General features: G+C 56.3%; 1 protein-coding gene across 1 annotated transcript in view; it reads right to left on the bottom strand.

The window, feature by feature from the left end:
- Positions 1 to 1,402: 1,402 nt before the first annotated feature.
- ELL (elongation factor for RNA polymerase II) overlaps positions 1,403 to 27,319 on the bottom strand; it is a 67,047-nt gene continuing 41,130 nt past the window's right edge. The window contains exons 3-12 of the mRNA XM_072947360.1: positions 20,745 to 20,866; positions 20,190 to 20,353; positions 17,790 to 18,064; positions 14,188 to 14,312; positions 8,998 to 9,094; positions 7,306 to 7,780; positions 3,962 to 4,028; positions 3,553 to 3,724; positions 2,410 to 2,454; positions 1,403 to 1,674 (exon numbers count right to left, since the gene is read on the bottom strand). Coding sequence (XP_072803461.1) covers positions 1,558 to 1,674; positions 2,410 to 2,454; positions 3,553 to 3,724; positions 3,962 to 4,028; positions 7,306 to 7,780; positions 8,998 to 9,094; positions 14,188 to 14,312; positions 17,790 to 18,064; positions 20,190 to 20,353; positions 20,745 to 20,866 — 1,659 coding nt within the window. The 3' untranslated portion in view covers positions 1,403 to 1,557. The remainder of the gene's footprint in view (positions 1,675 to 2,409; positions 2,455 to 3,552; positions 3,725 to 3,961; positions 4,029 to 7,305; positions 7,781 to 8,997; positions 9,095 to 14,187; positions 14,313 to 17,789; positions 18,065 to 20,189; positions 20,354 to 20,744; positions 20,867 to 27,319) is intronic.

Raw genomic sequence — 27,319 nt, 5'->3', positions numbered from 1 at the left:
GCTCAGCCCTTCCCCAGATGAAAAACAACACAACAGCTATTGAAACATAAAGGATGAGCTTCCTTGGCACTCCAGGCACCCCAGGGGTCCCGTGGAGACTCTGGGGTGGGTGGGCACACTGTAGGCGCGCCTGCTCTTTGGGAAGCCATTAGCAGACACCCCCACAGCTTAGAAAAATAGACATGTCTGAGTGAGCAGTTCTGCTCTCCCTGCCTCACTACTGTTGGTGGATGCAACCCCCCTCCCCATCTGTGACTCCTGGGCTGTGGGTCGCAACCACCTCTACCACCTTCCCCAGTCGTGGCTTCGCTGAACGTGGCCCTGAATTCACATGAACGCATGCCTCAGACCCCCGCACACCCTGGCGGGGCCCCTCACACACACACAAACACACGCAACCCCCCCGACACTTTGGGGGACATCAGACTAGGCACAGTGACTAAGCAGCAATTGGGGTGTCTGCAGGCCAGCGTCCCCAGGGTGGATGGATCAGGCGCCTTTTCTGAGCTCACTCTTGGGGGTCCCCCTGGCTCCACCAACCCCTAGCCCCTCCCTGAGTGCAAACCCTGCAGTGGCTCTGCAAAGACGACCCCAGGACCCATGAGTGGGCTGAGGGACGGAGCGAGGTCGACAGCATGGAGACCACTGGGTCTCAACAGTGCGAAATGAAGAGCAGCAGCAAAGGGGAAAATTGAGAAGACGATCAAAAAAAATCTGACACTGTTGCTGCAGAGCATGAGCTTACAAGCACAGAAAACTCCCCGTGACCCCCGGACAGCTGAGGGCCTGAAATAGCAGGGGGGCCTGGTGGCTCCCAGCAGCTGCTCCCAGGCCAACTGGAGTTTTCGAAATAGAGCTGTAGGGGTCGCGTCACCTTGCCCGCCCCCTTAGAGCAGAGCCTCTGCTTGGGAGGGAGAGGCGGTGTCCGCGGGAGACCAGCCGGGGAGAGGCACCCCCGCCCCACCATGGGTTCTCCTCAGAGCTTGCAGGAACGACGCCGAACTTTCTGAGGGCGTCTGTTAATACTGTAGAAAGGACACAGGGCAGCGTCTAGATAGACCCTGGACATCCAAGGAGGGGAGGCACAGGTTTAGAAAAAAGATGCTTTCTCTTTTGTACAAAAATAGACTCAAGTCTCATAAGCAGGAGCTAAAAGTGGCTGTCTTTGTATAAAACTAGAAAAGGCCAGGCAGGCTGGCCTTGAAGTCTTTCACTGACAGGAAGTTGATGCCCCTTGGGCTGGCGAGGAGGTGGGCTCCTTGGGGAGCCCGTCCTAGGCCGGGGGGCTGCTCAGGAGGTGTGGGGCCTGGGGGAGCCAGATACCCCACCTGGATCTGTGTGACCTGTGGGAACCAGGGCGGCAGGGGCTCCCCGGAAAGCCGGCGTTTCTGGCTCAGATGAATGTGTCTTCCTCATGTTTATTTTTTTAAATAAATCTCTTTTTTCCTCATCTTCAGCTCCCCCTCGCCCCCAGCTCCCCCACCATTCAGAACAGTCAGCCGGGTGAGGCCAGCTGGCCTGGCTGGCCGATGGGACCTCCTGCCCGGTGGCCTCGGGCTAAGGCCAGGCCTGCAGCTGCCGCTGGTCGTACTCGGCGATGAGCCTCTTGATGTGGGCCAGCTTGCTGTGCAGGTACTCACAGCGGTGCTTCTCCTGGCTGTAGTTGGTGTTGGTCTGTAAGAGAGTGGTGGACACGGCTCAGAGCCCAAACTGAACTCAAGCCCCACTTGGCTGCCCCAGGTTCCCACTCCCCCTGCTTGTAGGCCAGAGCCCTCCATGCCAGGACAGGGACCCCTGCTCTGACCCTGGGCTCCACCCGAGGAAGCAGGTCAGGGCCAGGGTAAGAGCCAGAGGCAAGATAGGTCATGAAGCTGGGCTGGGGCCTGGCTGGCAGGGAACTGCCCCAGTGCACAGGAGCGCACACGTGGTCAACCACATGGCCTTCAGGAACAAGAGCTGATGTCCTGGAACCACATCACAGGAGATGGTAGGGAAGCCTGAGGTTGGGGGCTCGGTGCCCCTAAGGAGACAGCCTGAGCCCAGGAGGCTGGGCATTCCTCCCAGACTAGCAGCTAAAGACTCAGATAGGGCCAGGCTGGGGGTGGGGAATTTTGGTTCCTCCCCTGGAGCCTTTGAGGGAGTTGGAAAGGGCCTGGGCTGCACCCACCAAGCAACGGGAGAGCTGGAGGGGTGCAGGGGTGTCTGGTGAGGGGCTGTGCCAAAGCTCACAGGACAACCCAGCTCCTCAGCTGTAAATACAGGCAGGGGCTACTCTGAGGGCCTGAGACCAGCCGGGTTAGGCCCTTCCTCCCTCTCTCCCTCCTCTCCCAGACTCTGGTGTTACTTACCTTGAAACAGCTTCTTCTGACCACCCCCAGCCTACCCCCCCCAAATGAGATGGAGACTCACCTTTTTGATTTTTCTATATTCCTGCAAAATCTGCCCACGAGTAGTCTGGAGAAAAACAAAAGAGAAAGCGAACAATACTTTACCTGCAAGACACCCCAAATGAGTGGCCCCTTCTCCCCGATAACCTGTGACCTGTGCCTGCTCAGGGACAATGGCCTCAGCATGGCGTGATGGCGTGAGGCAGTACAGGGGAGGGGCAGCTGGGGGATGAACAGGGCAGGGGGAGGAAGCTGGACCCGGGGAGCGAGGGGCAGGGCCCAGCCTCAGGGACAAGCACGAGGCCACACGGTGGGAGGGACAGGCTGGTCAGAGCCACGGAAGGAGGCAAAGAGCAGGCAGGATGGCCTCCTTCCCTCCCACCCAGCTGGCCTGTCCAAAGTTCAAGGGCAAGCACAGAGGCCCCCTGACCACCTCAGGGCACAGGGGAATGCTGGGGAGTGTCTGGGGGCTTGCCTTAGGCCCTTTAAAACCCATTACGCCTCCAATCACAAGCCATCTCCTCTGGAAATCAAAGTAGCCTCCACCAGGGGAGACAGACCCTGATACCCTGACTACTCAGTGCTGGCCCTGCAGGCAGGTAATCAGCTCTGAAGGGTGGTACAAGGAGGAGGCTGGTGTCCCAGGGATAGTGACTAAGCCCCCTGCAGTGAGCTCCCACATGGGATGGCATGGCTTGAGGAGCCCATGTGCCCAAGGCCAGAGGAAAGGGTTGGGGGTGGGGGGACCACAGGGACCCTCCATTCCCTCCCACATTCCCCTATGGCTGTAACAGCACTGATGGGCCAGGGGACGCGGCCTGGCCCTGTTCTTCCTCCTGGGAGCCAAGGATTCTCCTGTGATGCAGGTTAGCGGGCTGCAGAGAGGACCCCAGGTGCTCTTGGAGGTGGACCCATACACCTCAGCCTACTGTTCCCCGGCCATCTCTGCTGCTTGGAACACCACTCCTGCCCCCACAGGTCACCCCCCCCTGTGGAGTCGGTCACGACCCGCGTCACTGCTGGGGAGGTCGAGTCCAAGGGACAGGCCACCATCACACAGAGTGGGAAACAGGGGCTACGACGGAATGTGTCCAAGGATGCCAGCATCCGGCAGAGCCATCTGATGGCAGGGGCAGAGGGCCGTGAGCAGGGGTTCCACCGCTACCTCGTACTCCTCAGAGCCCTGGGAGAGCTGCCGGAGCTGGGCGTCGAGCTGTGTGAAGCGCCGCGTGATCTGCTCGATGCGGGCGTGCAGGTCTCGGTATTCGCTATACTCGGCGTTGAAGTCGTTCTTGTAGCTCTGGCGCTGCTCCGAGGAGGAGATGGTGGCATATTTTCTGGTGGGGGGGACAGGAGAGAGGGGCTGGCAGGGCTCAGGGGGACTGCTGCAGAGACCCTGGAAATACCCACGGCCAGGGGGCCGGCCCCACCCAGGAAAACGGCCCTGACCTGGCACAGACCAGGCAGTTGGGAACTCACACAGGGACACAGGTCAGCTGTGCCTCTAACCTGCAGTGCAGGGGTGGGGAGGGGCTGAAGCCTCTGGTGAGAGCAGCAGCAAGGGAAGTACTCACAGCAAGTAGTCGGGCGTCTCCGAGGTGGACGTGGGGACACTTGAGCTGCTACAGGTCCCGTTTAAACCTACAAAGAGCAAACACAGCTCTTGAGTCCATGGCGAGATCTGCAGGTTTCCTGCCCTGCTGTCTGCAGGCCATGGGGAGGGATTGCTGAGGCCACACAGTGGAAGTAGGAGGTGTGAGCGCTGCCAAGGGCCGTCTGGCCACCTCAGGCGGTCCCGCGGGAGCCGGGAGTACCTTCAGCCCAAGGGAGAGGTGGTGAGCCGGCATGCGTGTCTCCAAAGCACAGCCGTGTAGAGCGCAGAGGGCCAGACAGCACTGTGGGCACTTTTTCAGCAAGGACCCAAAAGGATGGGTTAATCTCAGGGCCAAAGCCTTGTCCAGAGCGTGACCCGTCCAGAGCCTTGGCTGCCTCCACTAACATCATGGAAAAGGTCACTAAGCTGAAAACCAGTGACCCCTGGCCGAGTCCCTAGGACATCCCAGTCTCCAGCTCTATATGACAAAGACAAGTGGCTGCAGGAAAAGCCCTGGCTCCTGCCCACGCCTCTCTGCTGATGGGAGTCGAAGGCCCTGCAGGCTCTGGTCCTGGGTCTGAGCCCCACGTGCTCCTGTACCAGCACTGGCTACAGGAGGCCATCACATCACTCTGTCATCCCTGCAGCAGCTGAGCTGATTCCTGCCCCACTTTGTCCCCCTCCACTGGCTTCTCCTGTGCCTCCCCAGGGCAGGGGGTGCAAGAGTTCACCCTGAGAGTTCACCCTGCAGGACCCAAGTGTGGGTGCCTGTCTCCACACAGGGGTCAGTGGGCCTGAGCTCGGCCTGGCTGAGCCCAAGTCCCCCACCCAGCATGCCAGCCTTCCCAGGAAGGCACCCTTCGGCCATCAGAGGGGTCCATGGCCTGGGCAAGAGTCGCGGGCAGGTACAAGGGTGGGCATAAAACCCAGGAGTGGGCCTGCAGCACAGAGGGATGAAGATGGCCAGAGGGGGCCCTTGAGAGGCTCGAGTCGGGGCCATGGGTAGGCTGAGCAAAGCCACCTGCCCGACAGGTGAAGGCTGCTCCATCTGTCAAGGTCAAGGCGATCATAAGGCAGGGCTGGGACAGCAGGGCCAGACTAGGGGGACAGTGCCATGCAGAAGGGTGGGTTAAACTGATGCCTGTTCCTCTGCCCCACAGGACACAGGGCTAGGAAGCCTCCTCAGGTACTGACCTAGACCCCTCTCCAGGAGTCTGGGGGAGTGCGCAGAGAACAGTGTCGCTGTTAAAGGGAGGTGGGTGGCTCCTTCCTGCGCATATCCCCCACCCAGGAAGGGGCCTCAGTGGCAGTGGTGGGGTCAGGTGGGTGCCTGGAGTGGGGAGGGGCTCTACGCCCACCTGTTATCATTGCCAGTCGAGCTGCCCAAGTGACATGGGTTAAGATGGATCACCTGGCGCCAGACTCGGCTGCCAGTGCCTCAGTTGTCTTTTTCCTTTTTCTTGGGGCATCTACTTCCTGGTCTGCCTGACCCTAAACCTTACTTTCTCACTTCAGCCTGGGGCCGATGCACACGGGACAGGATCTGAAGCCAACCGAGCCCTGTGCGTGGGGCCGGCCAAGGTGGCATCTTCCTGGCCCCATCTGATGCCCAGCCCCACAGGCCTCCTTCTCAGAACCCTGCCTGGAGCACGTGGGATCTTCTGCTGTTTGGGATAGAATGTGCTGCCCGGATGCTCAGGGCCTACCTCCCTGGGCGGGACCTGGAGGACGGGGCATTTGCTCACGGGACCAGGCAGCCTTCTCCTTGTCAGCCCATCCACAGGCACTGGGAAGCCTAGTGTGCAGCAGGGCTGAGGGAACCCAGGGGACTGAAGAAACAGAAATGTCTGTCTCCACCCGACCAACCCCACAGTTCCAGGAACACAAAAGGAGGGGCTGGCATAGCCTTTCTGGAGGACAGCTGAGTGACAAAACTAAAAAGCCTTAAGGAGAAAGTGGCTCCACCCTTGATCCAGAATGCCCCCTGCTGGGGACCCTCCTGAAGAAACCAACTAAAAGCTGTAGCAGGTGACATGGCCCAGGCTGCCCCAGGACTGAAGCTGCAGCCGCAATCCCACGTAGCTGGTGTGGCTGCACGTCTGTTGACAGGTTGATTAGATTAAATCACACGAACAGAAAATCAAAATGGAGTCAGTATTCCTAACAGGACTCTCTAAAGTGGAGCCAGGAGACCATTAAGGAAATGTGACTTAAGTACGTCTCTGCCTGGATGGAATCTTGACCTTCTGACCTGATGAAGTGATATTCCAGAAACTTGTGACACCCCGCCGACTTCTCAGACCCCTAACCTGAAAGAATATTTTCCGACTTGTGACAGAGTCAATCACCATTCTCACCAGGTGACATTTAACAAACTTGTGGCTTTTTATCTTTATAAGCCTGACTCTCTTCCTTGAAACACTCTTTCAGGGCTACCTGACTGTATGTCGCCCAAATCATAATTCTTGAGACTCCAAATAAACTATTCTCTTATTTGCAGCCTCATAAATTATTTTCTGGGTTGACAGCAGCCACAAAGGGTGCTCAACTCAGGTGCCTGTGTCTATAAACTCAGCGGCACTGGCTCTGGGGTAATGACCCTGCCTCCACCACCATCCCCACCCATCCATGCGCCTCCCTAGTGCCCTAGCCCCCCCCTGAGATTTCCCTGCTCAGCACACGGCCCCCACCAGCCTTGCACCCCTCATCTCACTGCTGTGATCCCAGGTCTCTCAACTGCCAGAAGTTTCCCACAGGCTACAAGACCTTGTTCTGGCTCTTACCGCCTGCTGTTCTATGGACAGTCTCCCCGCCTCCTTGTGGTCCCGCCTCCCAAACCCTTTCTCCACTGGCTAAAATGTTTGCTTAGCAGGTCCATGGTGATCCAGGGACTGCCCGCCCTCCTCCCTGCCAGGCCCTGTTCCCCACCGCCTTCCCTGAGTCCCAGCCCTGTCCGGCTCCCTCTCAGTGTCTGAGATCTCCCTGCAGCTAGAGCTGCGGCCTGGAGCTTGTTCCTCTCCCTGGGTGTTGTCCCCTCCCATGAGCCATCTGTCAGGCTCTGAGCCCCTGGCCCTGAGAACTGGCCTGGCACACAGCAGGACTGCAGGAGACTCCAGGAACAACGACACCAGGGCATTCAGACAAGCCAGTGTGAGGACACTGGGTGCAAAGGGGCCTAATGTGCAGGATGAGCCAAAGTGGGGACTCATGGTGTGGCCCCTCAGCACTCTGTGGAGTAAGAGTGGACATAGGGCCAGCACTTAGGCTCCCAGTGACACCCTTTGGCAGAGTTCCTGGCCCATAGGCCTGCCTCTCAACACCTACCTGGGGCGACTGGTGGGGCTCCAAGGGGACCTGGCATATGGTCTGGGGTCCGGGCCCGGTGCCTGTCCTCAGCTGCCCTCTCCTTGTCTTTGTGCTTCTTGCTCTTCTTCTTGGACTTGCCGTGCAAGGAGCTGCCGTGGGGCCTGCTGGGCTGGGCACAGTCCGTCAGCAGGGGCAGGCTGAGGCGCGCAGTATGGGCTGAGGTGGCTGCTTCCCCACGCTCACAGTCCCGGCCACTGTGGCCCAGGTCGTTGCTGACGTCGGCCAGAGGGTCGTGGGCCCGTGGGGGCTCCAGCCGCAGGGGCAGGTGGGCGTCCGTGCCAGCCAGTGGGCCCGGGGTGGGCAGCAGGGCCTCACGGCTGTGGGGTGCACTCAGCTTTCCGTTGACTGCAGGCTGAGGTCTCTGGGTGAAGTGCGATACCCTGGGTTTCTTGTTAGCCAGAGGGTCGATGAAATCAGGAGGCTGCGGACGTTTCTGAAAAAGAAGAGAGACCATTTCAAAGGAGCTCCTGTGCCCAGAGTTTCTGGTGTTTCCAGGGGAGAGGCTGGGCAGCTAGAGGCTAATCCTGAGCAAGGCCACAGGCTCCGAGGAAAACGAGCGACCGCAGGCAAGGCCCTTGGCGACCACACGGGGGCGCACAAATACCAGCCAGATCCACCAGGCCCAGGATGCCCAGCACTCAGCAACACGGGCCTGCAGGAGGCTCAGCTGGGCCCAAAGGCCACGAGAACAGAGGAAGGGTGGCCAGGTCATCAGTGGACCTGGTTCCAGCCCATAAGGGCCACCTCTGGGAACTAGTCTAAAACATCACTGTGCTCAGCATCTTCCTCACACGATGGGAAACAGTGACAGAGCCAAGTCTGAGTGAAACAGGGCAGCTCCACAGGCCAGGACCATCACCTCCAGGGCCCTGACTACCTGGATCCCCATGGCAACCCTATTACATGGTGTGGGCCTCATCCCCATTTCACAGATGAGAGGAGTGAAGCCTGTGAAGCAAGGCCAGACCACAGGAATAGAGGCAAGGTTGGAGCAGGTGGCCCAGGCCGAGGGTAGCAGGGGGGACACGAGTGAAATGAGGCCTTCTGTCCTCCATGATGTCCCCACAGCCACAGCATGCACAGGAAGGCTTCAGGGCCATGAACCTGGGCTGGGTGCTGCCAGGGCAGAGGAGAAGAGAAGAGAGGGCAGGCTAAGTAGGGGCCAGAGACGTGGGACTCACAAGTCAGAGCACGCAGGTAAGTGGGGACAGGTTTCACCAAAAAGCTCAAGAAACAGTGAGGGGAGGGTTTGCTGAAGATCAAGCCCCCACCAATGAGAACCCCCTGAATGCCCTTCCCGACTACTGACTAACATGGCAGTGGCTACCGCTCATGGGGCTCCACTGGACACCAGCCGGCTACAGCCATACACTTGACTTTACAAGAGCCCTGGGAGGCAGGAGTGCCCCCCCTACAGAGAAAGCACGAGGCTCTGTGCTGCAGTAGCCAGCCCTCCCTCGGCCACACTACGCACAGGTATCCCAGCCTAGGGGAAGCCAGCCGCTCACTCATTCAAGAAAACTTGTCAGCTCTGAGCTGAAGCCCAACAGGCTCCCCAAGCATCAAGGTCAGGTCAGGTCTATGGACTCGGGGTGAGACCCGCCACCCTCCCCACCACTGTGCCGTCACAGCCACACCTGCCGCTCCTACCTGAGGGGGTGAGGCTGAGCTCCCATGCTCGCCTGGAGGGCTGCTGGCAGCAAGGTCTCCAGGGAGGCTGCCTGTGCTCTGTGGCTGGCACAGCTTCCTGCAAAGGAGAAGGAAGGTAGGTTGGGGGGCTCCGTGGGGCACACTGAGGCCCACCTGTCTCTGCATCGACACGATGCTGTCCCACTCAGGCCCAGCAATTCGGGGAGAGCCTGCTCCCTGCTGAACCAGGGCAAGGCTGAGTGTGACGGGTACACCAGGGCCTGGCAGGCAGAGAGCAGTCTGAGCACTGTAGCCACTCTACAGCCAAGGCCTCAGCCTCACTGCCAGTACTCTCCCACTGGGTGTCCTATGCCGAGAGAAGGGTCAGATGATCATCCACTCGTCTAGACTCTCATTACCATGGAGACCAGGGACCCACGTAAAATTGGGCAGACACTCAAGATCCGTGCTGTGTCCCCAGGGGAACTGGGGGCACTGGGGTGCAAGTCCTGACTCTTAAAAACAACTGTTCATCCAAATAATGCTCACTGCAGAAACAGAGAAGGCATAAGAGACTAGATGACTTGGCCTGCAGTAGGAGGAACTCCCAGATTCAGCACCCATCTTCCTGGGAGCCCAGGCCATGGCACCTCTTTGAGGATGGCAGGGGTGGCCACCACCCCACAGGGACCTGAGCACAATGTAGCCAGAGACGAGGGAAGAGACACCCCCAATGCTTGATGGGCAAACGGAGGCCCGGACAGTCACCCTGGCTTGGGGGCCCTCTCCGATCCACTTCTTGCACTCCCAGCACCCAGGCTGCGATTCTCCCAGGAGCCCAGGTAGATGTGCATGGTGCCGAGGGCCCTCCTTGCCCTGTAGGGAAGCTGAGATGAGGTCTGGGGCTATGTCTGTGCTGTTTTAACCAGTGACAAGCAGAGCCCACCTCCCGGATCAACAGCCGCACCCCAGACTACTACTGCTGTCCCCTCCACAGTGGCCTGAAATTTAAGAAGAGCCACAGGAAAAGTGCCTGATCCATGAGGCCGAGGGCAGGCAGGGCAAGTCTGCCATCCAGCCACTGGAAACAACCAGAGCTTACGGTTAAAGACAAAAGGCCAAGGACAGCTGTTTAAGGCCACTCTCTTTCAAGCCCCCACTAAAAAGGCATAAAAGACAAAGGGGAAGCAATGACATTTAACAATGAAAGCAGAAGTGCTAGTGGTGACCGACCTATAGGATCCAAGAAATCCAAGTCCCAAGCGGCAGAGCCCAGGGGCCTGGGGTAGGAGCCTCAGGGCCCTCAGCGAAAGAGTTCCTGCCAGGCCATCTCCGCCCAGCCCTGCTCTGCTGTAGGGCAGCGGGGAAGGGAGCCCACAGTATGTTCAGAAGTGAAGGAGCCCAGGCCTTCTCCAGATGGCCAGGAGGCTGCTCAGGCCACACCTAGACAATGAGATGGACAGAGATGTGGCCTCAGGAGAAGAAGAAACAGAGGGGCCCATGGGGTATTCAGACACCTCAGTGGTCCTCCTGAGCAGGCTGAGCTGCCTACAGCAAAGTCATGAAAAGGCTGCACCTGGGTTTCCAGGCAACAAGTGTCAGACCCCAAAATAGACAGGAAAATGCATTTGAAAGGAAAGAGAGACTCTATAAGGGGATGAAAACTTCAAATCCACAAGAAAAACACCAGCCTTAATAGTCTCAGAAAGACAAAGAACTTAAATACCCACTTCTTCAATACAGATAAATGAATAGCCAATAAGCGCATGAAAAGATGCTCAATGTCATTATTCATCCAAGGAAACACAAATCAAAACCACAATAAGCTACCAGTTCACACCTGCTGGGATGGTCAGAATTAAAAAAAAAAATGGAAAGTAAGTGTTGGCGAGGATGTGGAGACACTGAAACATTTGTGCACTGCTGGTGGGAATGTAAAATGCTGCAGCCACTGAGGGAAAGAGTTTGGCAGCTCCTCAAAAAGTTAAACACAGAATTACCATTTGGCTTAGCAATTCCACTCCTCAGTATATATTTGAGGGAACTGAGAAAACCTGTGTCGGTTATATGCGTGTCCTCGTCCACAAGTGGTCGTGGCAGCACTATTCATAATCACAAAAAGATTGGAAACAATCCAATTGTCTACTAACAGATAAATGAATGAACAAAATGTGGTACACCCACACACAACAGAACACTACCCGGCCGTGAGAAGGAATGAAGCTCTGACACGTGCTACAACATGGATGAAACTTGGAAGCATAGTATCGAATGAAAAAAGCCAGAACAGAAGGCCACATAGTGTGTGATCCTATTTATGTGAAATGTCCAAAACGGGCAAATCCATCGAGACAGGAAGCAGATTAGTCATTGCCAGAGGCTAGGAGAGGGGGATGGGGAGTGATGGCTAATGCGGGGTTTCATTTCTGGGTGAATACTTTAGAACCAGATAGAGGTGGTGGCTGCACCCTGGGAACTAGAAATAATTGCAAAAGAAGAGATAGATGGGAGCAGCTGAAGAAATCTCCCAAAAGTAGAAGGAAAAAAAAAAAGAAACAACAGTGGGGAAGACAATGGTGAACAGTGTAGGAGCACAGCCCCCAAGGGCAGAACCAGAGGAAGCGGGAGGGAGGACAGTGAGGCCTTTTCATGACCACACCCAGGACGGGAAGAAGATGAGGTGAGTTTCAGACTGTAAGGGCTGCCGCGCCCACCCAAGAGCACCGGCCAGGCTGTCCTGTGACCACTCAGATCCGCACAGAGCCAACAAGGGACTTCCCCAGGGCCAGGCCTTCAAAGTGGAGGGAAAGTTCCTTCCGATCTATAAGTCCAGACTTGGCCAACTGCCAATTCAGTGTCACTGCCAGGTGTGAAGATCTGGCAACTGAACCTCCCAAGGCCCTCTCCTCAAAAAGACACTCCAAAGAGCTGTCGTCTGTTCAGCACCAGGGCAGAATTACAGACCCAGGAACAAAAGGACCTTTGAGGGAGGGGGGCAGCTCCAGGCGGAACCTGCAGGACTCCTGGACCCTTGAAAGTGACAACAGGCCATGGGACAACCGGGGGGAGCTTGGGGTTGGACATGAAGGACAGAGAATGCTCGGTAGAGAAAGTAATAATGCAGCCAAGCAGGTTACAACTCCAAGGAAAGCAAGACATGTGTGAGATGGACTGAGGCTTGGACTATAGAGGCCATGCCCTAGGGAAGCTGAGGCCGGGACTCGGCCAGTCGGGGGCACTGATTACAGGGCTAGGTGGGATGTGAGGCCTCATCCTGCACTGGGACGTCCATGGACTCCGCCTGGGACAACCAGGCTGGAACAGCTACAGACATGGAGACTCGAAGCACAGAGGAAGCATCCAAATAAACAGCCGAGACACTCAGGTGGGTTTGTGCAGAGCAAAGCCAAGGGGGCTCACGCAGACCCTGGAAGCATGAGTGTGCTTAACTCAGGTATGAGTTCAGATGGAGGAAAAGGACACACTGTAGCCCATGGGGTGACACCGGTCCTCATGCTCTGCCTCTAACAACAGAAACACCCCAAGGTCCTGTTTTTCCTTACTGCCACGTGGCCATGGCTTCAAGAACTGCGATCAATGGGGCTTTCTTCAGAGAGAGAGTAACCTAAACAAGAAAAAAAGCCATACAGTCAGGTGCTTAGGGTAAACCGGGTGGTTGTGGGCATCCTCGGTGTTGACCTTGACCTCTGCATACCAGTCAGTTCAAGCTACCCAGGGCAACAGGTGCTGTCAGCGTCCCGCGTGGCTTCCGGCAAGGCCGCTCCCCAGCCCACGTAGACAGACAAGAGCGCTTAGATGGCCCAGACCAAAAACTGCGGGAGGAAACACGGGCCTGGAACTGCACTGAGCACCAGAGTACGCATCCCCGGGGACCTCCCACCTGACACCCTGCAAGACTCAGCCCAGGTGCTGTTTCCTACAGGCCACACGCACACACAGGCTGCTTGCTCTCGGCCATGCCCCTGCCCAGGAGCTCAGGGAGGCCAAGGCCCTAGGGGGCACCTAGTGGGAGGCTCTGAAAGAAGGAAAGCAGGGAGCAGCCTCACAGTGCCCCACCACATGTCCCTCAGCACCTCAAAAGCACTCATGTAGGCCTAGTCTACTACGTAATACTAGACCCTCTGCCAAAAAAATGTGACAGATGGAAACACCTGTAGGAGGTGGCCGTGCCTACCAGAAATGTGTTTTGCTGGGGCCACAAAGGACCCCCAGAGAGGGGACTTGGGAGAGAGGGAAGCGTCTCCTGCCAAGGCTATCTCCTCTCAGCCTTCCTGAGCATACAGAGACGTCCAGACAGCCAGAGCAGTGACCCTGAGACAGCAGGTGAGGACCCTGCAGGGCCAAAGAGGAACTCAGGATTCACCTAGGGTGGCCCCAACTAGGCTCTGCTTTCCAGATGCAATTACTGCTTCAAACAGCTAAACTTAAAACACCACCACCACCACTTCACAAATAGCTCCAAGTCCCTGAGAAATCACTTAAGGGCTAATTAGCATGTCAAGCTGCTCTGAACGGGCACTTCACAGCCCGTGCTCCCAAGCCAGGAATCAACTGAGAAGGAAATCATTAACTGCCCGCCTGAGCCGGGGGCCTACTTAACCACTTCTCCCCAGAGCCACCGTGGCCACTCCTGACCTCGGGCCCCAATTAATCTGAGAGGGGACGTGTTTAATTAATGCTGCTTAATCATGTCTACAGGGAGTTTTGTTTTGCTTTGTTTCTCCCTGTTTCACGTTCTTGAGAGGTTCTTTTTAAGAAGGGGACCACCTGCAGCAGAGCTTCTGAGGATGCACAGGTTTTAGAAAGCAGCTTGATAGGGAGGGGGCAGCAGGAATGGTCTGCTCCACTGAGGCCTTCTGTCCGGGCATTTTGGTGCTCAAGATGGTGACTCGTGGGGGTCAGAGGTGTAGCTCAGTGGTAGAGTGCACGCTTAGCATGCATGAGGTCATAAGGTCCTGGGTTCAATCCCCAGTACCTCCATTAAACTTTTAAACAAACAATAAAAAGATGGTGACTCATGCCCTCCAAGCAGAAGGCTGTGGTGGGGCACTCAGGTGGGCTCCACAAAGAGTCTCTACAGACCCCTGCAGGCCCCAAGGACCAGGTGAGGCCACCCCAGCATCCTCAGAACAAGATGTGCCCCAGGCCCAGAGGGTGGGGACCCGCCCAGAAATGGGGAGGCAGCATTACCGGATGAGCAACCGCTTCAGCAACTGCTGGTCCCCCTCTGAGTAGCCAGGCCAGTCCTTCTGCACATCCTTGTACACACAGTCCTTCAGTGTGCACGTGCCATCCTTGGCATTCACATTAGCCACCTGCAAGACAGAGCCAGCATTACCTTGTGTGAAGCCCAAAAGAGATGTTCCTGAAAGCATCTGATGGGGGGCGGGGTGCTGAGACAGACAGATGTGATGGGAAATAGGGCACCCCCTGCCCAGCTCCCGTGCGTGCCGGGTCCAAGTGCAGCAGGTCCAGATGCACATGTCTTACACCTGCTGGAAGCCCGGCTGGCTCCAAACAATGGGGCTGCCACCTATACTCCCAAGACTTCATCGCCAACCCATCCCTCTGCTGTGGACTAACACACCCACACATCAACACTCCTACCATGAAAGTGGAATGATGCCTTTTTGTCCTCCCAAAATCCACGTTAAATCTTAACCTCCTTAATCTAACGTGACGGTATTAGGAAGTGGGGCCTTTGGGAGGTGATCAGGTCATGAGGGTGGGGCCATCATGATGGGATTAGTGTCTTTATAGAAGAGGCTCCAGAGAGTTCTCTCACCCCTTCTACCCTGTGAGGACACAGTGAGAAGGTCTATGAACCAGGAAGCAGGCTCTCACCAGACACCCAAACTGCCAGCAACTTCATCTTGGACTTTCCAGACTCCAAAGCTGTAAGCAGTAAGTGTCTGTGGTGTGTAAGCTACCAGGTCTACAGCAGCCCAAATGGACAACGCCACCCCTTCTTGGATTTGCAGCTCCTACAGCAGAGCCAGCCAAGGCTGGGAGTGCTGGGTGAAGCGTGCTTCCAGGGGCCAGCCTGAGCTCACCTTTCCTGCAACCAGCAAGCCCTGCTGCTGGTTAACAAAAGCTTGCCTCCAAGACCCTTTGCAGAGGTGGATTTAAAACATTTGCCTTAAGGTGCTTGATGGAGTTCAGGCTCCTGACCCGAAATGGGCACTTCCCTGAGTGTCTTTCTGGGCACCCTAGTCCCCAGAGCTTGTGGGTGTAGCTGTGCGGCTGGCATGGCAGCTGCGGTTTTCACTATTACTGGGCCTACACGGACTCCACGTCACAGAGGTTTCCACAAGGAGCATTTTTTAATGGTTGAGTAATATTCCACCAAATGGCTGCACTATGATTTACTCAAAGTTTCTCCTTTGCTGGACGCTGACGCCCTTTCCCGTTTCACTGTAGCATAAACAGATGTCACTTGTGCAGGTTTTTCCATGCTGGTGATGGTTTTCTTCGGCCAGCTTCCCAGAAGCGGGATTAGCGGGTCAAAGGCTCTGAACATTTTTATGGCTCTTGATACGTTTTGCTAAAATACTCTCCAGAACAGCCACCCACCAGTCAACACTCCCACCATGAAGGTGAAACGCCTTAAATCTTTCCTTTGGATTTTCACAGAAGGAAGAGAGAAGGGGCCTTTGAGCAGCGCAGCTCCATCAGAGTCCCCAGTCACTTGAGGGTGCTGGGAATGAGCATCCTGGGAGAGGTGCAGCCTGTGGTACCCCGGTACCTTCCCACCCCCAAGCTGGCTGGCCCTGCCATCCCCCACAATCGTTGGGGAGAACGAGTTGGGGAGTAAACACAGAAGCACAAGGCAGATGGAGTCATTTAGGAGAAATCAGAGACTCTGCCCCAAGACACCAGATGGGCTGCCCCCTAGAAGCTGCCAAACCCAAGTTGACCACAGAAGCCAGAGCCCAGCACGGTGCCTCTCTGGTCCCAGGAAAGGGTCAGGAGCAACGAGAATATCCCAGGAGTTAAAAATGGGGCAAGTGCCCCAGGCAGAACCAAGTCAGCACCACCAGACTCCCCTCTCCAGAGAACGAAGCCCAGCATCCCTGCCACATCTGAGGGCTGCTCAGTGGATAAATCTCAGGTATAACCAAGTGCTCAGTCAACTAAGGTTCACACTCCACATCTGAGGGTATCATATGCTTCTTTATCCCAGGCACATGAAGAACAAGAGAGGAGGGCAGGAGCGAGGGCATTTCTAAAAACCCTACACTAGGGGCTAGGGCCCGGCTGGATAGCAATGCAGGTTACACACAGCCAAGGGCAGGCATGGCTCCCACCCTTGTCTTCAGTCCCAGCTCATGTCCGATGACTCTGTCAGGCCCCTTGCAGCCCTGCCTCAGTCATCCTGTGCTGCAGGAGGAGGCTCTAGGTGGCCCCCAGCCCAGGGAAAGGGCCTTCCATGTGCTTCTCCTGAATGCCCAAGGACAAGGATGGCACATGTGACTTTTCCAAGGAAACGAGCACCCTGGGAATGTAGTTTCTGGTTCTGGAGCTTTCTGGATGCTTTGGCAAGCCCCTTTGCCAAAGAAAACTTCTGGGCTACAGAGCCATGTATCTATCTTCTAATAGGCCCTGGGCCAACTCCTAAGCTTGAAGGAGAAACACTGCTGCTCAGTCCTTGCCAGCACGACCTCCACATGAGGGACAGTGGCTTAGGAGGCCAAATCCACACAAAGGCACCCAGGGAGTAGACAAGGGAGCCTCCGACAGCAAAGTGAGGCTCAGCCCTCAGGACACAGGAGGATTCTCTGTAGGTGGGGGATGAGGAAGGCACCTGCTCTGTGGATAGGGCTGGGGCTGGGCGGCAGTCCAGATCTGCATCAGGCTCAGAGCGCAGCTCTGTCCTTCCTGCACGGGAGACTCACAGAGGCGGCTTTTCCCTCTTCACCCCTGCCCTTTGCCCCAAACTCTCTAGAGGGGTGGGTAACGGGTAACCTGAGGACCCCAGTCAGAGCATGGGGGAACAAGAGCCACACTGACATCCTAACAGACGTGCTGTGGGGTCACACCAGTCTTGGACTGCACTGGCGGTGGGGAAGAGGAGCATCAAGAGGCCTGCTGAAGAACCCGGTAAGTTGGAAGTTCATCCTCAGACATGGCTAATGACGGTCATGCCATGCACTTTCTGCAACAGGAGGCACCATCTGTGTGCCCAGAGTGTCTCAGGTGGGGAGCAGGAGGGCATGGCCTGGGCCATACTGTCTCCTCAGGATGCTGGCGGGACCATCTGCTACCAGCTATGTGATCCTCACAGCAGCGCTCTAAGGCAGCCCATCCCTACTTCAAGGCCAAGCGGCTTCCACATGGCCCAGGAGATGTGGTAAAGCCAGGGTGAGTCACTCACCTTCCCAGGGGCCCACCTTCCCCGGGGTCCTCAAGCTGCCGCTCTTACTCCAAAGCCCTGGCTAACAGCAGGCTCCACCTGTTGGCATTCCCGCCCACTTAGCCCTTGACCCCAAGAGAGGCGCTGTAGTCACGTTCCAGCTGCATACAGAAGCCTGAGGGTCTGGACTCGAAGCCCCTGGCACGAAGCCACAACTGGTGAGCAACAAGGAGGCCCCCTGACTGTGAAGCCCAAGCTCTTGCTAACTTACACTTGTAGGTTCCCCAGGCTTTATTGGATTCTAAAAACTTTGTGCACTGAAGTCTTGGATCCCCACGCTCTGCCTGCTGCCTGTGTGTCAGCAGTTGGTGAGGAGGACCCTAGACAGTGAACGCCATGCTCCCACCCCAGCCTGGCTCGACCCCAGGCAAGCACGCACCTGCTGGAGGAGGCCGTCCAGCGCGTCCTTGTCCGCCTGCACCAGGCCGTCCTTCTGCAGCCTCAGTAGCAGCTCAGCCTTCCGATAGGGCCTCAGAGCCAGGAGGTGCAGAACCCGGTCACGAAAGGGCCTCTGAGATACCCCACTGCCTCCACTAACACTGCTGACACCGGTCTTCTTGATGGCACTTGCCAAGTTGATAGGGGTTGCCCGCTTCCGGGAGGGCACAGCATCCACTGCCCCTGGGGCTGGTTTCCGAAATTGAACCTTCTTGCCTGCAATAAAACCAGGGCGTTAGGGACTGGAGGATGTGAAGGGGTGGTCGCCATGTCCCACTCACTGCCTGAGGCTGACGACAAGTTCCCCAGCGAGCATATGGACGCCTGCAGATGGTGGATGGCTGACAGCCTCAAGCTCTCACCAAGTCCAAGGGGAAGGCAATTTGAGCCTCATCCAGCCCGGCCCACATAGTGGAGACCTTGTGCAGCTGAGAGTGCCACCTGCTAACCACACACAGCTCAACGGGCACTTGCAGGGGCCCCAGTCTCAGAAGTGGGAGCTACAGGAAACAGAAGTGTGTTTAGAGCCTTAATGACTTCACCATGGGCAGCTTAAATCCTGGGGACCCAAAACACCTGACCCCCTACAGGAAGAGGGGGCTGATGTCAAAAAGGGAGTCCGCAGAATCGCCAGACACAAACCCCTTCAGAGCCTGCACTTCACAGCACTACACTGGTCCCATGGGATCCCCAGTTCTCTTTTATGAAAGAGGAGGAGTGAGTAAAGGTGTCAGAGCCGCCTGGGCATCTGCCCTGGAGACCCCACGATGGCAGCAGCTCCCAGCTGTGGCCCTGCCAAGCACTCTCCGGGCAGACGTGGCTCTGCTTGGAGCCTAGGGGGCAGCAGGGTAAAGCGAAGATGTATGAGACGCTCCTCCACAGAGCCTCCAGTACGGCTTTCCAGGGAGGGGCACATCCATTCGTAAGTCATTAACTCCACCCTGGACGGCATCCTTGCCAGCACAGGAACGAGGATGGCTGAGAAAAGTCAGCGCACATCTTAAATCCTTGGGCCAGAAAGCTCTCCAAGATGACCTTCCTTTTGCACTTATCCCTCAAATCTGTTTGTTAAATTAACACAGGAAGAAGTGCTTTTAGAATCCTCAGGGCCAGACTTCATCCCCAGAGAAGCCAGGTGATGGCCAACGTGGGGTGAGGGAGAGGCCTGACACAGCCGGGGTGGGGACATCTGCGGCTCCAGAGGCCAGGACGAGTGTTTCCACTGGAACGTAAACCACTGCAAAAACCTTCATTGTACCCAAAGTGGCACAGTAAAAAATTCTGGACCAAGCTATTGGCTGAAAGAACCAGAAATTTATTAAAATGTGTACAAATGTCCACATTTCCATCCTGAGGCAAGAGCAGGCAGTTGAAGCCCTTTTAGACCCTGGGTGGCACCTGTTGGGCAGCTTATAGCCCAGGCTCCCCGGGCACTCATGGTCTTGCCCACCAGGGCCCAGTGCTGACAGGCAGGACGGACTCCTGCTCCAGCATCTGGGGTTTAACTCAGAGCCAAACCCATTGCCAAGCAAGGGAAATTGCATGCTCTCTGAAGCAATATGAAATGTTCTTGCCTTTTCTTAAAGAAGAAAAAACCCCCAAAGCCATCAAGGGTCTTTGCTGTAAGCCGTTTCACGCCTCCCTCAGGCCCTTCTTGCCTGGCAATGACTTTCAATGACTCTTTAACTCCATCTGGGTCCAGGAGGTAGGAAGACTGCAGCAGGATGATGAAATTTTCTAAATAAACAGTACTTTTCTCCCTACTTGGAATGTCGGGGTCTCAACTTCGCCAAAGCTATTTCCAAGCTGATGCTGGGCTGCCAGAGCCTTGCAGGGATCAACACGTTTCCTTCCTGGTGCTGACCCTAGGGTCCTTTGCTGGCCCCAACACAGCAGCAGGCCGCCCACTGTGGACTGCATCTCACCATGTACACCTTGTCCAGGCCACGTCAGCCTTGGGAAGGAGACATCTGGGCAGGTGAGGGCAGTGGTGGCAGCCGAAGGACAGACCAAAGCCCTGCCTTTGTGTAGGTTGAGTCTCCATGACAGACAGAAGCCCCTGAGGCTGCGGCCTGGGAGAAGGGCCCTAGGAACTGGAATCCCAGAAGTTCTAGGGCCCCTCAGACCACCTTGGGGTTCTGAAGGCAGCAGACACCACCCAGGAAGGATCTTGCTTCCTGTCGCAACACTGACCCAGCTCATCCTGCCTGCAGCTACACCTCTGTCAACCCATCACTCCAGCTCCTAGTGGGGATGGGCCCTGAGTATCTCTTGCTCCCCCAACAGCTGCCCAGCAGGCACAAACCCCGCACAGGTGGAGCCCCTGGCCCCTGATCCTCACCCAGGTAACGGCCTCCAGCCTTGATGACGATGGCGCCTCGACTCCGTGTCTCCTCCTCAGCCTGTGCCAGGCTCTGCCGTGCTTTCTGGTACGAGTCGTCAGTGGCACACACTGTGATTTTGTCCTGGATGCTGCCCAGGCAGTCCAAGTGGACATCCCCATGGCTGCAAGACAAGGGGCCAGAAGCCGAGATTAACACCTGGGATGACAGGGAGAGATGGTCTCAGGGCCTGCACCACCCCCATCCCCAGCCAGGAAATAGTCCCTAGTGCTGACTTGAGTAACAGGGTTTCTTCACGGCACATCTTGACCCGAAAGGAACAAGGGGACCAGGGTCCCTGGGCAGGAGGTGGCATGCCAGGATCTGTGCCTATGCCCTGGAAACACTGAAAGGAGCCAAGGCAACTCTTCTGACGGGGGGAAGAGGGACACTGGGGCTGGAGATGGTGGGTGAACATGTGCACAGCAGGCTAGGGTAGGGGGACACCATGGCAGAAGAAGGGGAAGGCGGGTCTGTCCATCAGGTGACCTGGGGCAGCCAGGGCAAGGCCTCACCTGGAGACGTACTGCTGGATGCAGTCGAAGCTGCCCTGGGGGCTGTCACGGCCGATGTTGGAGAGGTAGAAGGAGAATGTCCGTGCCTCCGTGGGGCAGTCAGGCTGGGGGATGGAGATGTGCTGTGTGGAGAGTGTGGGATGTTACCAGTAGGTCCACAGCACAGAGGGAACCAAATGGTGGGCCAGCACAGGACCTGGCCCATCCCTGCAGCATGTTCCTTTGAAACGCACTTTTGTTTTCCTGACAGTGACAAGACTAGCAGCCTGTCCATGTCACCCACCCTCGGCAATGCTCAGGGTCCTTGGTTCCCATGCAAGCGCGGGGGGAGGGGGTGGTGGGCCTGTGTCTGGTTTCTAAGCAGCGATGGCATCACAGTCTGAGAAGCACAGAGCACTCAGCACACACCCAGAGGCAGGGACCCCATCCCGATCTGGGCAGTGACTCAGTTTCCCCACCAGACAGGGCAGATCTGGTCTGGGACAACTGTGCAGATGAGATGAGAGAAGACAGGTGTCAGCAGTAGGCAGGCCATGCTGAGTGGCTGAGATACCCTGACCCACACTCCTGCTGAGCAACGCCCTCTCCACCTCCTCCACGCTGGACACAGCCTCCACCTGGGTGTCTGTGAACAAGGCAGGCACAGGTCCTAAGGGGCTCACAGATGGGCAGGACTTGCCTCCAATAAACTGTGACATAGGATGCGTGTATCATGATTTTCGTGACCCTGACTTCAGACAGCGCTGCTCCAGCCTAGCTAGGCAAAGCCACAGCCCCCAGGGGAGAACAGAAAGATGACCTGGCTGGCAGACAGACATACATCACTAGTCCTGGACAAGGTGCAGGGCTCAGTGCAGACAGGACACCCAGAGGACACTTTACTCCAGGCCGACCCTCTGCCCCCTGCCCACACTGGGTGAGTGAACCACACGGGGTGAGCAGTTGCTGAAAAACACAAATAGGAAAATGTCACACTCTGGCTGCCAGGCCGAGTGGGCACAGGAAGGGCCTCCAGAACCCCGTCACCAGAGGTGACCCATCATAAAGTAATCCCTGGGCTTGAACACAGGAGTTCATCACAGCTAGACTGACACATAAGGTGGGGGTGGTTAACAAGCAGGGGCAGCACTGGGACAGGGGTGGGCAGCAGGCTTCATTCAGGCCTTGCTCCCAGGCTGCCGCACCACCTCAGCACACTGAGCACATTTCCTCTTTGATGATGTGAGGACACTAACACACCTCATCAGTGGTGGACAGAATGTGGCTCAGGGCTGAACCCACCCCAACGCCCCATGCCCAGCTGTCACATGTGAATGCAGGCAGCTCTGCCTATCTGAGCCTCGTCTGTGAGACCAAGGATGCAGCAGCTTGGGTCACAGGGAGGGATGATGCTCCCATTCCCCGACCCTCAAGGACCCACGAGAGAAGCTGAGGGAGTACTTCGCCCAGGGTTAGCTCAAAATGCCGCATGACGCCCTCAAAGCACAGCCAGTCCCTGCTCCAAGGAGAGGCCCCCGACATGAACAGTGAGAGCCAAGGCGTTGCCGAGCAGCTCCAAGGCATAGCTGCTCAGGGCAAGAAAAGCCCAGCCTTGGGGAGGCAGACAATCTGCACCAGCTGTCCTGGGACTGCAGATGACCTTGGGCTGATAACCATCCCTGTCCTCCACCTCCCCACCCCAGGCTGAATGCTGCCCATGAGAAAGGTCACCCCAATGGCCCAGTCCCACTCAGCCACAGGGTCTGTCCAGCACTCCCTCCTGACCCTCAGGCTGTTCCTGCAGGGCAAGTGTCCTTATCCGTGCTGATGCAGCTGGGGGCAGGGCCCGCCCATGACACATGCCCAGTGGTAGGTGAGGCCAGCAGGGTGGCAATGCCAGGCTGGCCCTGGCCAGCAGTGCAGGCTCTAATCTCAACACAAACAGATTTTTTGATTAAGGTCAAAAAGGGATGGAGCAGCTCACACTCAGCATCTAAAAAGTCAAATCCTGACTACCTGCTATGACTTACCTCGGGCAGGAAAACACACACACAAGCACAATCCACAGCCTCTGCTGGAGCCCTGTGGCTGGGGATGGCTCTGGACAGTTGAGCTCGGTCCTGCCCACAGGTGGCATCTCCTGGTCCAGCACTAGTAGCCACCCCGTGCTATCTGCACATTCCTTTGCAGATGTAACTTTTGTTCTCCATCAGAGAAGTAACTGGAAACCCAGCACTCAGATGCTTCTGAGGGTCACAGTGGGGGATGCGTCCACAGTCAGGTGCACACTGACGCAGTCGCCTAGAATGCGGCAGGAAGCCCGTGCACCACAAAGTCAGCAAAATCAAAAGGCGCTGCCAACGTAGCTAAACCCCAGCATGGGAGGCTTTTCCTCCATCTACCTTAATCCTTTCCCTAATCAAGTCCTGCCTCTGGCGGAGACCCATCCTCCCTAGGTGGCATTTTTTCCATCTCAGTCTACTCAGAGGGCACTGGCTGCCAAGAGTGCCACAGCCCCCACTGGGCTGTCGTCCCCAGGACAAAAGAAGAGGGCATGGCCTGAGTTCTGACACAACGGTGCTCCTCTCTGGGCAAGGGTGCAGCGACCCTTCACTGCGATCCTTTTACCCCGTGAGGACGTTTTGCACATGGGCATGTCTGGCCACTTTCAGAATCTTGGAGGAGTCATGGCACAGAGCCCAGAGGACGGTTTGTGCAGCTACTGGGGCCCCAGGACGGTGCAGGGGATGGGGGGCTTGCTTGGAGCCTGGTATGGCAGGTTCTCGCAGCCCCAGCCCCTCCCCAGGTTCATGGCACCACCACTCACGGAATCCTCTTGTTAACAGGCTGTTTTGCTGCTGGTTAATGATGCTGGTTAATGGCTACCAGTCACTGGAAACCAGCAGGAAAACCAGCCCGCTGGGCATGAACAGCCCAGGAATGCGCTGCTTTCTCTGTGACAGCAGAGGGCTCGGCATGTGTTCCAAAACATGGCCTGAAACACAGCCCCTACTCAGCAGTACATGTGCCTTCTGGACCAAGTCTCGGCTGCCCATAGGCCCTCAGCTGGCCTGAAAGTGGCAGGTTTGGGTGTGCTTGATGTCAGCATCAACTCCTAGTTACAGGAAGGCAGAGGGAGCTGCCATCAACTGAAGCATGTGCCTGTGTGCACAGATGCACAGACGGACCTGGAGCAGCAAACAGGCTTGTCCCATCCGAGATGGTGCTGAGCACTGGAGGGGCCGACATCTGCCTCTGAGGCCTGATGCCCAAGAGGGGGTGTTGGTTCTGCTACGAGTGGGTCAGTTCTAGGGCCAGAGCTCTTAAATCAACCCCCTTTGAAATCTGTCCCAAGTTGGCCTGCAGCTCTCCCCCAGATCTGTGGTGCAGGTGGGAGCTTTGATTAGACAAATCAAGTCCCGGATTGGGGTGAAACGAGGGGGGGGGAAGCACTTGATATTGCATTCAGATAAAAACAAGACAAAACAGGCACACACAGGAACCAAACTCCAACTAGCCAGGCTCTCTGGCCAGAGAGGTTTTCAGAACATTTGTTTCGTTTTCTTTGTTATTTCTATTTCCCAGGGAACCCTCAGAATAAAATATACTTGAGGTAAAGAGTTACTGCTGAATGGCTGAACATGACTTCCCAGAGCAAAGCAGCCTCTTCTGCCCACTGGGAGACCCTCACTTCCTCAACTCCAAACCCGGGGTGCTTTCTAAGCACCTACTTCCTTTCCAGGAGCTGCTCTGGAAGAGACTGCACGACCCCAGCCTGCCTGCCACATTCCGGGCTTTCCAAATTGTCCCTGTGACACAGCAACAAGCACCCCTGTGGCTCAATCTTATGTGTGCCCCTAATGACTCCTACAGAGGTGGTTCCTAGATCACAGACAGATGCCAGTCAAGGCCTTTGACAAGTGCCACCCAACCTCGTTCTAGAAACTGCAGGTTGGGCTCCTGCTGAGGCAAATGGAAATGCTGAGACACTGAACAGCCTTGGATGCCAACTCTCTTTTTTTATCAACTAAAGATGCTGGGGTAGGGCCGGCCAGGTGGGGGTTTCTTTTCCCCTCTGAAGGCTGACGCTTCACCAGCTGTCAGGCGTTAACAACTCAGAAGTGACCCCTGATGGCGGAGGGACCCAGATCAGCCAGCTCAGTATCTATGAGAGGGCAGGGAACACAAATGCACACATGTACCCGGCAAACAAAACACAAGTGAGGCTTTGCTCCACAGACGACACCCTTGAGGCTGGACATGCTACAGGAGGGGGCAGGCTCTCCAGGGAACCTGGCAAATGCCATGCAGTCACTCCAGGGCACCAGCCAACACCAGGGCCCAGCTGCACACCACCAAGGCCCAGCCCTCATGGCACTCACAGCACAGGTGGGGAGGTGGCTGGGCCGAATGCGGCGCCCACCCAGGAGCTGAGCGACACGGAGATCCTACACCGGCTGTACTGCACTCCCATCAGATGGGGAGGCGCGCGTAGGAACTAAGTGAGCGCCTTCTGGACTGCAGAGAGGGGACTGGTTCTCCTAAGGCCATGCTAACCCACAAACAACCCTTGAGGGGGACGGCCCATCTCCAGCGCGGGGAGGCCAAAGGACAGAGGGAGAAGAACCGGCCAAGGTCCTCGAGCCAAGGAGCATACAAATAGAGTCTCAATCTTTAGTCGGTCAGCTTCAGGAGCTTCTGGGAAGTGGGTCCCTGCCATCCTACATGGAGTCCAGAACATCAAATCAGCCCAAGCACCACGAATGCTGAATGATCCTTGGCCCAGCCCCACTGCACCAGTCTCCTGCTTCCCTGTCTGCCCTATTTCACTGGCCTCCTGCTCTATTCCCACTTGTAGGTGGAGTGCACAGAGCAAAACCCCCTTCCTCACTTCTCGGGAACACACAGGCCAAGCTGTGGGCACACAGCAGAGCAACTAGGAGAAGTGGGTGCCCTGCCTCCTCCCCAATGCGGATCTGAGTAACTGTGCAGACATGGCCTGGCCAGGACAGCATTTGTGGTACACCTGGCACCAGGCCAGGCCTCTCATATCTGGCAGGGAGGCAGGGTCATGTTCCATCAATGTCCTGGAGGAGAAGGACAAGGTCCAAAGGTCCTAAGGGGCAAACTTAGCCCATGATCCTTCACAGCAAGCTAGCCACATGGCCCCCTCCAGTCCTCACACAGGTTGATACGGGGAATTGCCTCTTTGTGGAGACTCACAGCCTGGCTTGCCTGGAGCTGCAGCACAGGGCCTCCACACCCTCAGAACTTTCTAGGAACTCCATTACATATGAGAACGCTCTGAAGGAAAAAATGTAGGCAAAGCTCTAAAACTAAGATGTTGGGACCCCTAACTTCAATGGATGTGGCTCTCAGGTTTTACACAGGAATTTGAGTGACACAGGGTATAGCCCTGGAAAACCTCATGGTGCTTCTGTGATGTCTTGCTGACCAGAAAGCATCGCTCACTGGGTAAATGAACGCACTGGCTTCCCCATCTTCCCATGACTGCTGAGGGCATGGTGTGATCATGGGCCACAAGAGGGCACCAGTGGGCCAGCCTGACAGCAAAGCCAGGCAAGCCCCGCCTCCAACACCAACTTCCAACCTGAGGGGGAAATGTCTCAGGGAAGATAAGCTGGAGGCTGCAAAGGGTGACCACAAGAAGACCCTGATGGGGCCAGTGAAAGTGCAGATGCCCTAAAGAAGGCACCAGGGGGTGGGGGTCTGGGGCCTTTAAGGGCATCTCACCGACCTTGACTGGTCGTGGTGTCATGGTCTGCTCATGTGTCCACCTGGCCAGACCACACCCCTTGTGACTCTATGAACACTATTCTGGGAGGCACTCTGCAGATGTGGTAACATCCACAACCAGCTGATTTTAAGTAAACAAGATGACCCTCGATGGTCTCGGTGGGCCTCATCCAATCAGCTAAAGGCCTTTAGAAGGAAACTGAGGCTTCCCTGAGGAGGAAGAAGCTCACCAATGGGCTTGGATGCCAGCTCCTGCCTGCCCTATGGATTTCAGACTCATTAGCCCCACAATTGCATAAGCCAATGTCTTGCAATAAAGCTCTTAGTATCAATGTATCTGTGCACACAGACATGTATCTCCTAGAGGTTCTGTGTCTCTGGAGTGTCCTGGCTGGAATGAAACCCACAGATCTCCCTGGTTCTATAAGAAGCCAGCAGGCTGCCAGGTGGAAACTGACTTAGACATATGCGACAACTCCTTAGGAAAAAAAAAAAAGACTTGCAATAAAGACTAGAAGGAAAAACTAAAGTGTTCCAAAGCACCTTTGGTGGGTGGAGGACACAGGAGTCCTTAGACTTGGGGGGCAATGACTGTGGACAACCTGCCCTTTTGTTTATTCTCCAATTTTTTTGTAAGATGATCATTTAGAATGAAGTCCCTTTCAGGAAAAAACTGAGGGTGCTGAGTTCCTATACCCCTCTGGCCTAGTACCAAAAGCCAGACAAACACCCATGGTCCTGGGTTCACTGATGGAGACAAGTGCCCCACCCTGCGGAGGCCACAGCTCCAGCCCACCTTGGGTTCTGGGGACACCATTTCGAATCACCACAGAGATCAG

This window comes from Vicugna pacos, chromosome 22, assembly GCF_048564905.1.
Source record: "Vicugna pacos chromosome 22, VicPac4, whole genome shotgun sequence".
In the NCBI taxonomy this organism is placed as follows: Eukaryota; Metazoa; Chordata; class Mammalia; order Artiodactyla; family Camelidae; genus Vicugna; species Vicugna pacos.
This window is presented reverse-complemented; position numbering and strand designations above follow the sequence as displayed.